The sequence below is a fragment of the Mycena indigotica genome, assembly GCF_014461135.1.
Source record: "Mycena indigotica strain 171206Taipei chromosome Unknown Mind.scaff0012, whole genome shotgun sequence".
NCBI classification, from domain to species: Eukaryota; Fungi; Basidiomycota; class Agaricomycetes; order Agaricales; family Mycenaceae; genus Mycena; species Mycena indigotica.
The window spans coordinates 1,432,707-1,444,761 of record NW_023503011.1 but is presented as its reverse complement, the minus strand read 5'-3'; the positions used below and the strand labels follow the sequence as shown (position 1 = coordinate 1,444,761).

At 48.6% G+C, this 12,055-nt stretch overlaps 5 protein-coding genes across 5 annotated transcripts; 2 read left to right on the top strand and 3 right to left on the bottom strand.

Annotated features, from left to right (window-relative positions):
- Positions 1-2,065: 2,065 nt before the first annotated feature.
- On the bottom strand, positions 2,066-3,605 carry MIND_01237600 (uncharacterized protein; the record flags this gene model as incomplete). The annotated part of the gene is made up of 5 exons (XM_037368868.1): positions 2,066-2,077; positions 2,119-2,764; positions 2,816-3,029; positions 3,076-3,178; positions 3,231-3,605. The coding sequence occupies 5 exons, from the start codon at positions 3,603-3,605 to the stop codon at positions 2,066-2,068; spliced, it is 1,350 nt and encodes a 449-aa protein (XP_037214836.1).
- A 151-nt stretch (positions 3,606-3,756) lies between these two features.
- MIND_01237500 (uncharacterized protein) lies at positions 3,757-4,390 on the top strand (the record flags this gene model as incomplete). Its single annotated transcript, XM_037368867.1, has 2 exons — positions 3,757-3,795; positions 3,854-4,390. 2 exons carry the CDS (start codon positions 3,757-3,759, stop codon positions 4,388-4,390), a joined length of 576 nt encoding a protein of 191 aa, XP_037214835.1.
- Positions 4,391-4,416: 26 nt separating this feature from the next.
- MIND_01237400 (Protein arginine N-methyltransferase) lies at positions 4,417-6,407 on the bottom strand (the record flags this gene model as incomplete). The annotated part of the gene is made up of 5 exons (XM_037368866.1): positions 4,417-4,562; positions 4,620-5,111; positions 5,159-5,653; positions 5,702-5,965; positions 6,014-6,407. 5 exons carry the CDS (start codon positions 6,405-6,407, stop codon positions 4,417-4,419), a joined length of 1,791 nt encoding a protein of 596 aa, XP_037214834.1.
- Positions 6,408-6,628: 221 nt separating this feature from the next.
- Positions 6,629-10,495, bottom strand: MIND_01237300 (uncharacterized protein; the record flags this gene model as incomplete). Its single annotated transcript, XM_037368865.1, has 22 exons — positions 10,350-10,495; positions 10,268-10,293; positions 9,836-9,963; positions 9,600-9,788; positions 9,376-9,539; positions 9,153-9,325; positions 8,889-9,104; positions 8,770-8,819; positions 8,485-8,716; positions 8,271-8,437; positions 8,081-8,223; positions 7,987-8,031; positions 7,907-7,939; positions 7,800-7,859; positions 7,703-7,747; positions 7,600-7,647; positions 7,461-7,547; positions 7,327-7,407; positions 7,209-7,277; positions 6,904-7,156; positions 6,688-6,851; positions 6,629-6,638 (listed from the first exon to the last, which is right to left on the bottom strand). The coding sequence occupies exons 1-22, from the start codon at positions 10,481-10,483 to the stop codon at positions 6,629-6,631; spliced, it is 2,517 nt and encodes an 838-aa protein (XP_037214833.1). The 5' UTR covers positions 10,484-10,495.
- A 71-nt stretch (positions 10,496-10,566) lies between these two features.
- On the top strand, positions 10,567-11,464 carry MIND_01237200 (uncharacterized protein; the record flags this gene model as incomplete). The annotated part of the gene is made up of 6 exons (XM_037368864.1): positions 10,567-10,633; positions 10,683-10,760; positions 10,820-10,880; positions 10,931-11,028; positions 11,080-11,214; positions 11,265-11,464. Exons 1-6 carry the CDS (start codon positions 10,606-10,608, stop codon positions 11,462-11,464), a joined length of 600 nt encoding a protein of 199 aa, XP_037214832.1. The 5' UTR covers positions 10,567-10,605.
- Positions 11,465-12,055: the final 591 nt, after the last annotated feature.

Here is a 12,055-nt window from a genome sequence, read left to right as displayed (position 1 = left end):
ATTGGCACATCTGACCAGGTTGATTAAGATATTATATCCCATAGATGCAATCTTATCAGGAAGCTGGTGATTATCCATAGGAGGATATATTTTGAGTAAACAAAATACTAATGGTGGATGAGCATCTAGCCACTCTATCAGAAGAGCATTATTGACTGGTTGCAAGCTGGAAATAAAAGTGAAAATCCAATGGACTTCTTCCTCTAGATGATACTTTAGAGCAAATTGCATCAGAGTTCTTATTTGTACAGTACTCAAAGATGCTATATTTTGGAGGAAAATCTCTTCTGATTTTCTTGGGTGAAATGCTAAAGTCATCCAAACTGGATATAGTTTTGTATTACTCCAATCTTCCTTTGTAATATCTCTTAGATCATTTAAGTGATAATCTGATGCCTGTCTATTGAAGCGTTTGATGATATTATCTGTAGGAATACTGGAGGAACACCGTGAGAATAATTCAAGCTAGAAGTCTTATACATACTGCTCAAACCACATATCAAATAGCTGATGTGCAACCCGATCTCGGTTAGATACTACATGTATCTCAATTCCAGTGATTGGACTTCGGTTAACTCTACCCATTTGCTGTATAATATCAGGACAGATACTCCCTTTATATTTAGTCAACAGACCTTTTTCACCCCATCTGAGATTTTGTCAAGTGCAATACTAACCGCAAGTTCATGTCCAGATGATGCTGGTGGTCTAGTGATGAATACAAAAGTATTTCCTCGCTTCCTATCATATAGTTGCAAGTTTGTGTCACTACAGTGAAGCCTATATCCTGTTGTGCATTGACAGTAATTGGAGAAGTTTGATGATGTTTTGTTCATGAAGGAACAAATCACAACATCTTCATTTACTTCAGGTTCATCATCCCATGTAACATTTCCTCTGATAAAAATGCCAATTGCAAATCGGTCATCAGTCTATCAACAATGGTAAGATTAAACTAATAGGAGATAGAGGGTTACCTTAATAACAAGTAACCGTTTAGGAAACTCTTCAATAGCTATTTTGAGAAAGTAGAAAAATGTTGCTAAGCTGTTTGATTGGGAAGAGTAAAGCTTTTGAAGTCGGTAAGGTTGGTTTAGAGATCTGCTATAAAGGTCTGCCTGTTTCAATATGCTTGAGTGGAATAATGAGTTCCAGATTGCCTTGTACTCTGAAGTATCCTCTATGATGCCTAAGCTGCTAATGACTGCATAGCGCTGAGCAGTAGTCATAGCACCAAAATCTAGATGTCCCAATAATGGAATGAAGTCTTGAGTTGACATTCCAAGTTTCTTGGCTAGTCCCAATGCAAGACTGAAAATCTCATATTCTGTGAGGGCTGTATATTCACTTTTTAACAGTTGAGCCAATACAGCATGAGCTGTGTGTCCTGAATCAGAGGTCACTGTTTGAACAATAGACTGATTTTGAGATAAAAAGCTGGAGGCAAACATTTGAGCAGCTCTAGCTAGCTTATTGAGGATAAATTCAGTTTCATTAATTGGTGGGGGTTCCAATAACCGCGGAGGAATTTTGATAGCCGCTCCATCCACAGATTGAGAATGCAAAGCATTGAGTTCTTGGCACTCTATACATAAAGCACCTAGAGGACTAGCCTTGATCCAGCGTGCATGTAGGGCAGCCACACGAGCCAGTGATGCACTAAACAGTCAGTCTAGAAGGAGTGACCAGCAACCATACTAACTTGTTATATTGTGCAAAATGAGTCGCAAGATCCATTCTGGTCACCTCTCTTGGTGGTAATTCACGGTTTGGTGGATAATCATAGGACTGTCATATTATCTGATATAAGCATATATCAGAGAAGAATTTTCTTGGCATACCTCTGAAATAGTAGCTGGAACAATATCTGGGTCCCAGCATACAAAATACCTATCCCCATCCAAATCACCTGAAATTTTTATATTATTTCTGTATCAATATAATCAGTTTTGCTGACCTCCACTTGACATAGATGGTGCAGCTTTGTGACCTGGTTTTGCAACCCCAGAAAACACTATACAATCAACCAAATGTGTTAGTGCTGGGTGATAAACTGCTTGAAGCTTCAGACAGTCCCCTATTGAAAAGGTTAGTATCAATGATACACCAAGTTATTACCTTACCAGGATGAAGACAAGGATTGCGTACAACTAAGACATTGCCATTAATTGGAGTTGTTGCCCCATCTCGCCCAGCTGTGATCCGGATATGTACCTCTCCTTCTCTGAGAACACCAAATGGATCACAAACTCCAAAGATAAGCCTTGATTTTCGAATAATCATCCTAGACCGATCCTTCTGATTGCGCTCATTTTTGAAGCCTGATAACTCCCTCATTTGAAGCTTCCTTATAGCTTGTGCAACAGCAGGTGCTTCTACACCATCTAGCAAGATCTGAGACGCCAGTGATTGATCTGAATCAGAACCCTCTGTTAATGTTTCTTGATCCATAGCTGAGAGAAAGTCCAAGGCATGGAGAGTATCCAGTGATGCATTTTGTATCCAATTAAAATATTCCTGTTGCTTTGCAAGCAACTTTTCATTGGTGATTCCAAGACTGGATAAAAGAACAATAATGTCATTGTTCAGACGACCAAAAGAATATGGGGCAGAGTAGTCAACTACAGAAAATGTATTGTTCTGTGTTGCATTGAATTTTTTCATACTCTTGCGGAAATGAACTAGGAATTGCTCATTTTTGTTGTTATGTGCAAGTGCATCAAGTTGGGGATGAAGCATAAGAACACCTTTGTATCCACGATATCTAGATAATCTAAGTATTGATATGATTTTTTTTATGAATTAATACTCATACCTGATCTGGAAAACTGTAGGAGTATATCTTTTGCCTCGGAAAATTATCTTTTTTTCTTTTGCAAGTTGAACTGCAAGCCTCCGTGAAATAAGACCACAGCCATCAGAAAATAATTCATCTCCTAATTTTATATCCTCAATGTCTTTGACATATTTTGGATCTAAATCAAAGTCAAGTTGAGCTTCAGAGAACAGTAGTCCAATTCGTTTTGCCCCTATTACGGGTTCAATAGAGCTCCAATTGAACTAGTGAGATCTCACTTTTGGCTGCACTTTTGATCTTGGAAAAGTCACCCCACGCATTGATCCGCTCGTCGAGAACACTATCTGAGGTGGCTTCACGAAGAAGACAACTTCTTGATCGCTGTTATCCACTTGTCTTCAACAAGAACAAGGACAAATAATACATTGCATACCAATTGACTGTTTGAATGGTGATAAAATCGGTATTGGACACCATTCAAGAACAATCCCATCTTGAACAAACGAGTCATGTACTCAGCAGTAGCCTTCAATGTTGTCTCTGGGAAACGAAGGTCTCCAAATGACAGGAGGATGAACTTGGTCTTGTCATCAGACTGTAGAATCCGGTTGTTTGGCAGCAGCTGCATCTGAAATGTAATGTGCGTTGCTGTGAACTTTATGAATTTGCCATAGAGCTCGGGATTCTTTGCCTTCGGTGGGATGCTGAAGGCTGTGGCAGGAAGGGTAAACTTCCACTCAGTGTCGTCCTTGGTGGGGTTGTGCTGCAGGATAATGTGCTTGCCATGGGCGGCTTGGGGCTGAGACATGGTGTGTGGAGGGGGGTCGTGGTAGGAAGTCGTGGAAGAGGTGTGGGACGTGGGAGCATGTATGTATATATATCTGACATGCGCACGGGCCATTCTTACAGATTCGGACACGCTGTCGCGCACATCCATCTTTATCTCCGCCCTCACCCCCATGCAAAGCAGCAAGCGTATATACATAGTGGGGCCTTCGGTGAGTTTCACATTGTATTTGACTGTGAGTATTGCCTGATGACGGCGACCTAACGTAGTCCACGGGGAAGTCCACCTTATGTGGTGCAATTGCGGCCCGGTGGGGTTTGACGCCAAAGCAACACATTACTGAGGTTGCAAGGACCGTCATAAAGCAACTAGGTCTGAGCCGTGATCACATCAGCAACCTTGAAATGCAGAAAGCAATTATGTTGGCTCACCTCCAGAAGGAAAATGAAAGTGACCAACAAAAAATCTTGCTGTGCGACCGTTCGGCAGTCGACCCCGTTGTCTATTCTGTCTTCACCTCGAAGGATAAAGATACCGCGAACGAGCGCAAGCGGGCATTGGTCACCCTCCCGGAGTTCCAAACGGCAATCGAGGGATATAGAAACTCCCTTTTTATCCTGCTGACGCCAGTGTCAGAATGGATAGTGGACGATGGCTTCAGACATGTGGGGAATGAAGTGGATGTGACAAAGATTTTTCAAGAAACACTCCACGAGCTAGGCATCCACTATGTGGAAATAGGTGAGGAGACGCAGAAGTTGGAAGATCGCGTGAATTTGGTACAGCATTTAGCATTTGGAAATTGACTCGGAAAGATATAACCTAGTTGTATTTACCGCACCTTATACATTTGCACAACAGTCTCCACTTTCCCTCCCTCCGCATCCTGAGGCACGACATGATAATGGATTTCCACGTCCAGCTCGCGCGAGTTGACGTCGCTTTTTGTGCAGTGGAAAGTTCCACTGATCTTCGTGCCTGCAGAAGATAGAACGTTATTAAATTGGCTAAACCGCAGAGGAAACATTCGCGTACCCTCAACGACTCCGACGGGTTCTTTCAACAGGAAGAGTGTCTGCTTCCAGTGTGTGGGCACGCTCTGCGGGCCAGTGCTAAAACTTGTGATTTCCGGCGGAACAGACCGCTCCACCGTAGGGGATAGAGTGCTGCTCTTGGTGCTCGCCCTCCGCAGCGGAACAGGCCGACCAACACCTGCACCAAGCGGCCAGACGTCTGCCAGGATGGCGTCACCCTCTCTGATGATCTTGACTTGCTCCGCACTGTCCAGTGCACCGCTCGATGGAAGGAAAAATGTGTCGAAGTATAAAACAAACGCGTGCACCTTCTGTCGTTTATCGGCCGTCGAAGTCAGCGTGAATGCTGCCGCGAAGTTGAGCTGAGATGGAGACAGTGTCGATAAGTGGAGGTCCTTGATGCAGGCTGCGGAGGAAAGGAGGGCGGTTGGCGGAATGATATCGACCACGGAGTCGGTGTAGACCGGCGCTTGCATCACGCTGAGGTCGAAACCTGCGATGGCCTCAATATCATGAGGGATAGCGAGCACGGAAACTCACCGTAGACATCGTCCCAGAACTCGACCCGCTCTTTCCGGACTTCCACTGGGTCACACAGCGCAAGCATCATCCGACATTGACTGGGAGCCATAACCCCGCCAGGCTTCAAGAACCTATCCCTCGCCACCAGCACAGAGTCGAGCATTGACTCGTACAGCAATGCATAGCCCATCCACTCGCTGATGATCACATCCACTTTCTCTCCCTGCTCCAAGCCGGGAAGAACGACATCCTCGACTTTACCCTCCACCACTGTGATTATCTCGTCCAGCTTATTGACCTTGACGATTTCCTTTGCTCGGCTAACGATACCTTTGCTCGCGTCCACCGCATAGACTCGTTTGGCGCCAGCTCTCGCCGCGAAGAGCGAGAGTATCCCCGTCCCGCAGCCTACGTCAAGCACTGTAGCGCCAGAGAAGAGAGCAGAGTTGGATAGAATGAACTGCGCATACGTCGACGTGCGGACTTTGTCTTGCAGCATGACTGCGTGAATGTCTATTGGCCAGTTTAGCATAGGAAGCTAGAGTCACGTTCATGACGCACCGTTTTCGCCGTAGCTGTCGAAATAGTGCGAGTCGTCATCCGTCGCCGCCTTCAAGTCTTTCTTTGACGGGCCCGGTTCATCGAAGGCTGCGCGTAGAGCAGCGAAGTCCCCGCCAAGTTGTCGGCCAACGAGGCTTCGATAGTCTGCGAACTCCTGCTTCGCTACAGCAAGTTTCTTTTCGAGTTGTGCGACGCGTTTCTCCGCAGAGGCCGTAGGGCCTTCGCTCTCCGAGTCAGACCAGTTCTCGCCCCCGCCTTGAAACTCTGTCTTTTGGTCAACTCAGGTGGAGTCAGGAGCAGATTAAAACGCACGCAGGACAGGGTCATCCTCCACAACCGGCTTCAAGTACTCCTCCCCCTCAAAGCCTTTCGCGTCCTGCAGCGCAAGCACACTTTCTGGAGTCGGTTTCTCCCGCCTAATCCAATTCACCAGCCTGATCCAGCCATACACATCTGCCTCCAGCCCAAGCCTCCGTGAAACCTCGCGAATATCCACACCAAACTGCTTTTTGTCCCACTCAAATGCCTGCTCCGCGTTTGGCAGCTCCTTTTTAGCGTCAAACAGCGACTGACACGGCCGCGCGTCGTCGACCCAGTCCGAGAAGGTCTCTTCTTCATCGTTCGAGTCGCTTGACAGTGAGGCAGAGTCGGAGCCTTCGTCCACCGCGTCCGATGGGGAAAGGTGCACAATTGTCGGTGCACTCATCGGAGATCGATGGAAGGAGAGAAAAAAGATGTGCGTGGCTGTGCTATGACATCAGCTGGCCGAAAGGTGCGGTCATGTCTGGGATCTAAGCAAGACGAAACATGATTTTGACCTATTATTCACATCCACACATCGATCGGATTTACTTATGCTACGTACAAGTAATAGCACCCGAAACCGAATACATTAATCACTGTGTACATCTGTCACGTTCGCAGCATTCATTGAAGACTTTGCTTCATTCAGTGGCATGCGCTACTTGATCGTACGAATCACTTACCTTTTGGCCGGAATACTTGCGTCGGCCAGCTTCTGTGGTGTATTCTCTGCCTTGCGGCATTGCAGCCCGCGAGCTTGGAGTGGGAGGCGGTCTGCGCGCGCCACCCTCGGTGTCCAGCGACGGAGTACATTCGAACGACGGGCATTATCCGATCCAAATGATTTCTTGTGTCGAGGATTCACGGTAGATTCAGACGGAGGAGCGATGAGGACTTACGGAGAGAAGGTCGAAGTTCTTCTGGAACAGTGACACCTTGGTGCTCTTGTCAAACAGGCCAAAGAACGATCCGGTGGCGCCTGCATTGAGGGCGAGACCCGCAGAGACGGTGAAAGATCCACCAAATGAGGCGTCTGTATTTGTGGACACGCGGGATTGGGCAGCAGCTAGGTCAGTATTGTTGTCGGAGCTTCGGGAAGAGTCAGCCGCAGTAGAGTTGGCTGAGGGCAGGCCGTCGGTAGCGGCCACAACACTTCAGTTTACAGGAGTTCAACGTAAGAAATCGGCTGAATACCATCACATACGAGCTGGTTAGCGCATCAGCATCGTCGTTCCTGTCGGTATCCGCAGGTGAATCAATGCTGGTCGAGTTTCTGTCGGTTTTTTGAGACAATTAAGCCGCCTGAGGAAACTCGAACTGACGAGAAAGAGTTGTCGTCGAGTGAGCTGTCTTCATCATCATTGCCCAAACCATCGGTAGAATCATCTTCTGCACCGAAATTACTGAAGTCTCATAAACATTGGCACTTCTTCTGAGAACACAGTGTATCACGTACGCAGTATCCGCCGAATCGTCGACATCTGCGTTTTGAACTTCGCTCCAGGCATCAGATAAATGCGACTCCGAATCGTCATCAGCAAGCCTAAACCATTGAATAGTTGCTGAAACTTGAGGGAGATACGGCCTTGACTTACGTGTCATCAGAATCCCCAATATCATCAGCTTGGGGAGTGTCCGAGGAGCTAGACAACCGAATTTATCAAGGGAGATGCACATACTTGAACCACATAAACGTACTCTGCTTCGTCATCGTCATCAACAAGGCTCGCATCGTCGAGGGAACTGGATGAATTCTTCGAATCGAAATTTCTCAGCACAAAATCAATCAACTTACTCCGTTGGATTATCGTCATCTTCTAAGTCCTCTCCAAACGCATCGTCATCGTCATTTGCCCTACAACCAGAGTTAGATGAGCAATGCGACGAATGGAAGAAACGCACGATGAGGAATCGCTGGGGTCTGAATCGTCAGAGCTACACATCATCAGCGCTAAAAGAAAATGTCAAGGTTGTGAGATTACGAGGTAGCATCGTCCGAGTCGTCCTGAGAACTAGAGTTCGCCGCGCTACGGAAACAGGTTTATGCAGTTCGGCGGAGAACGGGTGGAATCTTACTCCCCTGGGCCATCGACCGTATCGCCCGAATCGCTATCGTTATCAGAGTCGTCGAGCTCCGAATCGCCAGCGTCATCTGACTCATCGTCTGAGAAGTCAATGCCGCCATTAGCCCGTTTCTGGGCGACGGTCGCGCCTGCCCCCTGGTCTATTGCATTAGCCCTCCCTCAACGAGACGCTATAGTCTTACAGCATTGGCTTCAACCTTAAGCTGCATTGTCGCCGATGCATCAAGGTCAAGATTAACTGTCGCTTGCACGACCCCCAGCGCAGACAGACCGAGGTTGATTGACGGTACAAGGTGTGCCTCCACAGTCCCTGTGGCAGCAGCCTTGGTGTCGGCGGACAACTTCAATGCTATACATGCTCAGCAATATCAAAACTGGAAAAAATGGGATTGGTACGGGTATTCCCCAGCTGGAATGATCCTCCGCCCTGCTGTCCATTCGGCGGGAAGAAGAGCTGTGCGTTGTCAATATGATAGTTGATGCCAACGGTCATGTCAACGTTCATGTCGAGCGTGGCTTTGGCATTGGCATTGACCTGGAAGGTCGGTCCGATGGAGAGGATACCGGGAAAATCGAAGCCCGGGATGCCCGCCTCAAACAGCTTGATGTTTCCAGAGGAAATCGCGCCCTGGGAGAAGAGGATGATTATACGAACGCACACAAAAAGGAACTTAGGCTTACGGAAAGGTCTGCTGTTATGTCGAGCTCGCCGTTGAGATCCGCAGTGAGGCCTGCCGGAATTTAGTCAGGAAATTGGATTCGAACTTAGCACTGCTTGCCCGCGATCAACGAGAAATCACTAATCTTGGGTGGAACGATCGTGCCGGCTGCTGCCACGCCGAGTGTGACGACGGCATGCGCCTTCGCATTGACGTCGACCGATATCTTCGCGCTGACCGGTGGACAGTCCAGCGACTGCTCAAAAAGTGTCGCCTGCTTGTTGAAATCTATGGCCGGGAGGGCTCGTGATTTGTCAATACCGAAGCTGTTGGCGTTGGAAACGACGTCTGAGATTGCTAGACGGCGTCTGAGATCCCTCGAAAATCATTTCGAAGCTTACTTACCGTTGGCAGCATTTACAACGAAGTTTTTGAAGCTGGCGAGAGATTGTCGACGGTTAAGTCTGCTGCGGCGCTGCGATGCGATAGCTGCTGAAGAATCGCTCGTATTTCCACTGATTAAATCGTTCAATCCGGGAACGTTGATGGCTTTGACCATCAGAGCAACGGGGCCCGTGCTGCAGAGGGTGTGAATTACGGGCAAAGATGAGAGTGAAAAACAATGCACTTTGTGTCATTGACAGAAGAGAAGTCTGTGTCGAACCTTAGTGCCTTCACTTGGGGTTGCGCATCTTCTTGCCGACGAGCGATGCGTGCTGCGATGGAGGAGGGTATCGATTGGTCTGTGGGGACCCAAGCGCGCGCAATGCGGGCGAACGGCCCTTTTCCACACTGAGCCAGGCGGGGGGGGGAGCAGTTAGGGTATCATCGTCGGACATAATGCAGCCTCACACTTTCAGGTAATCTGACAATCGTATCCACCGCTCCGTGACCCGCGTAGAGGTGTTGGCACATCGAATCGTATTCGGCGCCCATACATACCAGGCGGATGTCCTGCGAAATGGCGGAAGAGTCGCATCCCAGGATCTGCCAGCCAGCGGCGGTCGTGATGTCTCCAATGGCAGTATGGGCACCGGCAGTCTGGATTATGTGAGAAGCGGAGACACAAGGGAAAAGAGGAGGATCACGATTTGGATGCTCCCAGAAGATGTTGCATCTGTGGTGGAGGGGAGGTCGTAGGAGCAGGTACCGGAGAGACACGGCTGAGGCATGCTCAGGCTAATCTCAGCGGCGAGTTTGGCGGTGAGCACATACCCTGCTCCAGTCATTTCGGCCATGCACGACGGCCACAATGGATAAGACCAGGATAATGGCCACCATATTGGAGGAATAGAAGTGTTAATTTACGGGTAAATGAGCCGACTAGGGCTATAAAAGAACGTATGGTTGGCCCAAAGGAGAGCTTGAACGGCGAACAAGCTCAGCTGAAGAAAGGAATAAGCGGAAAGAGAGAGAGAGGTGAGAATGGATTGGGAGGACTCGGAGGAGAGCCTTAGGATATGTATGGTCACCCTTGCGGATGCTGTGGCAGATTGAAGCCGCGCAATTTGAAAGCTGACAGCGTATTAATGCTCTGTCGCCGACTCTGTACAGCACATGTCAATTACAACTTGAACGTGGTGTGTGTAGGTGACGACTCACTTGAATACGGTTTCGGAGCTCGAGCGCTCCAGGTGAGCTATCAATAACTCGGTGTATTCGCGACCAGCAGATGCGAAGTGGCAGATGTGTCGAAGCTTGACAGATTGCGCGTGGTCTTGTGCGGTGAATGTCATGCTTAGAGGACCATGAAAAACGAAGGCAAGAATGACGGTGATAGCCGTAAGCGCGTGATGCGCGTGACTGATCGGGCTTCGCTCTCCGCAGCCGACTCCCACACGCCTCACCTTGGCTGCCCATGTCGCGCTCGCCAGCCCCGCTGTATAGTGCGTTATCCTTCGAATGCCTCTGAAGCGGGGCTCATTTACCCACTAGATGCTGTCTGCGGGCTGTCATTGACGCACATGGCCTCCAGCCTGGCCACCATCCTTGTCTACGACATCGAAGATGCCCGTCCGTGTCTTCCCCTCCTCCTGCCCACAGACTTCAGCTGAGCGCGTGGACTATCACAGGAGACTCGCAAGTCATCGCAATTATGTACTCCATGGTGACCTTCTACATGGTATACACCTTGTGTGTCACCGATGCTGCCTTGTCCATCTTTCGCGCTTACCAAGCTCCAGAATCCCGCAGACGACAAGCAAGGACAATGATCCCGTTTCGCGACTCAACAAGCAGTTCGTCATCGCCAACTTCCTCCTGCTCTGTTGGCTGCTGTGCGGTGCGCGACCATATCTTGTCCCATGTCTTAGATAGACTAACTCCTCTCCAGTCGGGCTTGTCCCTCTCACCGTAGGCCCAGGAATTGCTCCCCTCATATCCTCCTGTGCCGTCCGAATGTTTTTCTCTCCCGCCTGCATCACTTTGGGACTGGACATGGTCATCCCTTTTGCGTTGATTGCCACCTGTGCGTCACTTCCGTTTACCTCCTTGTTCCACACTCATTCCGGCATGAAGTCTCCTGCCTCTCCTGGCGTTTCTACCACAATGCCGACCATATTCAATCCCTCCCTCCTCTTGCCCCCCCACCAGCACCATCTTCGCCAGCCCCCCCTGCTCCATACACCGATGCGCCCCCTTCCCTGCTGGCATTAGAGCCACAACCTCGACACTCACATCGTGGTATTAGACCACTAATTTCGTTCACGGACGTTTGAAAAAATCTACTGCTTTGTATCTTGCTACTTTGTTCTAGAATACATCTGTCGGAAAAACTTCTTATGGCCTTAGCTCAAGCGGCGATCATATGCAACTCTCCTCCAAATCGTTCTAGCGCACATACGAAGAATGAAATCATGAGTTCATCTAACGACGTCCGAGCTTAAACCGCCAATCGTCACCAGCACGGGCACAAGCTCAATATTGACCTTCGTCCCGATGGCACGGTCCGGGCATCGAGTATAAAATCCCTATTTCGGCTAACGCTCAGGCAAGATTACCAATGTTGACATGTTCCTTGCAGGCATTTTTCTCCACCTCCTTAGTCTCATAGCACAACTGTGCGATGCGAACCCAGTGGAGCTTGGGTCGCGCCAGTCAACATCAATGGTAATGACAGCAAGGGTACCGCAGATCATCAGCATCGGGTCACACATGTCACATAGGGTACGGTGGGTCAATGGGGTGAAATTTCACTTTTTGGACTTGTGTCTGGGGAAGCTCCAGGGACATCCAGGAGGACCAGAAAGGCACAGTTCTATGTTTATAGCACTTATTGCTAATGAATACAGCATGTTTGATGGCCTATG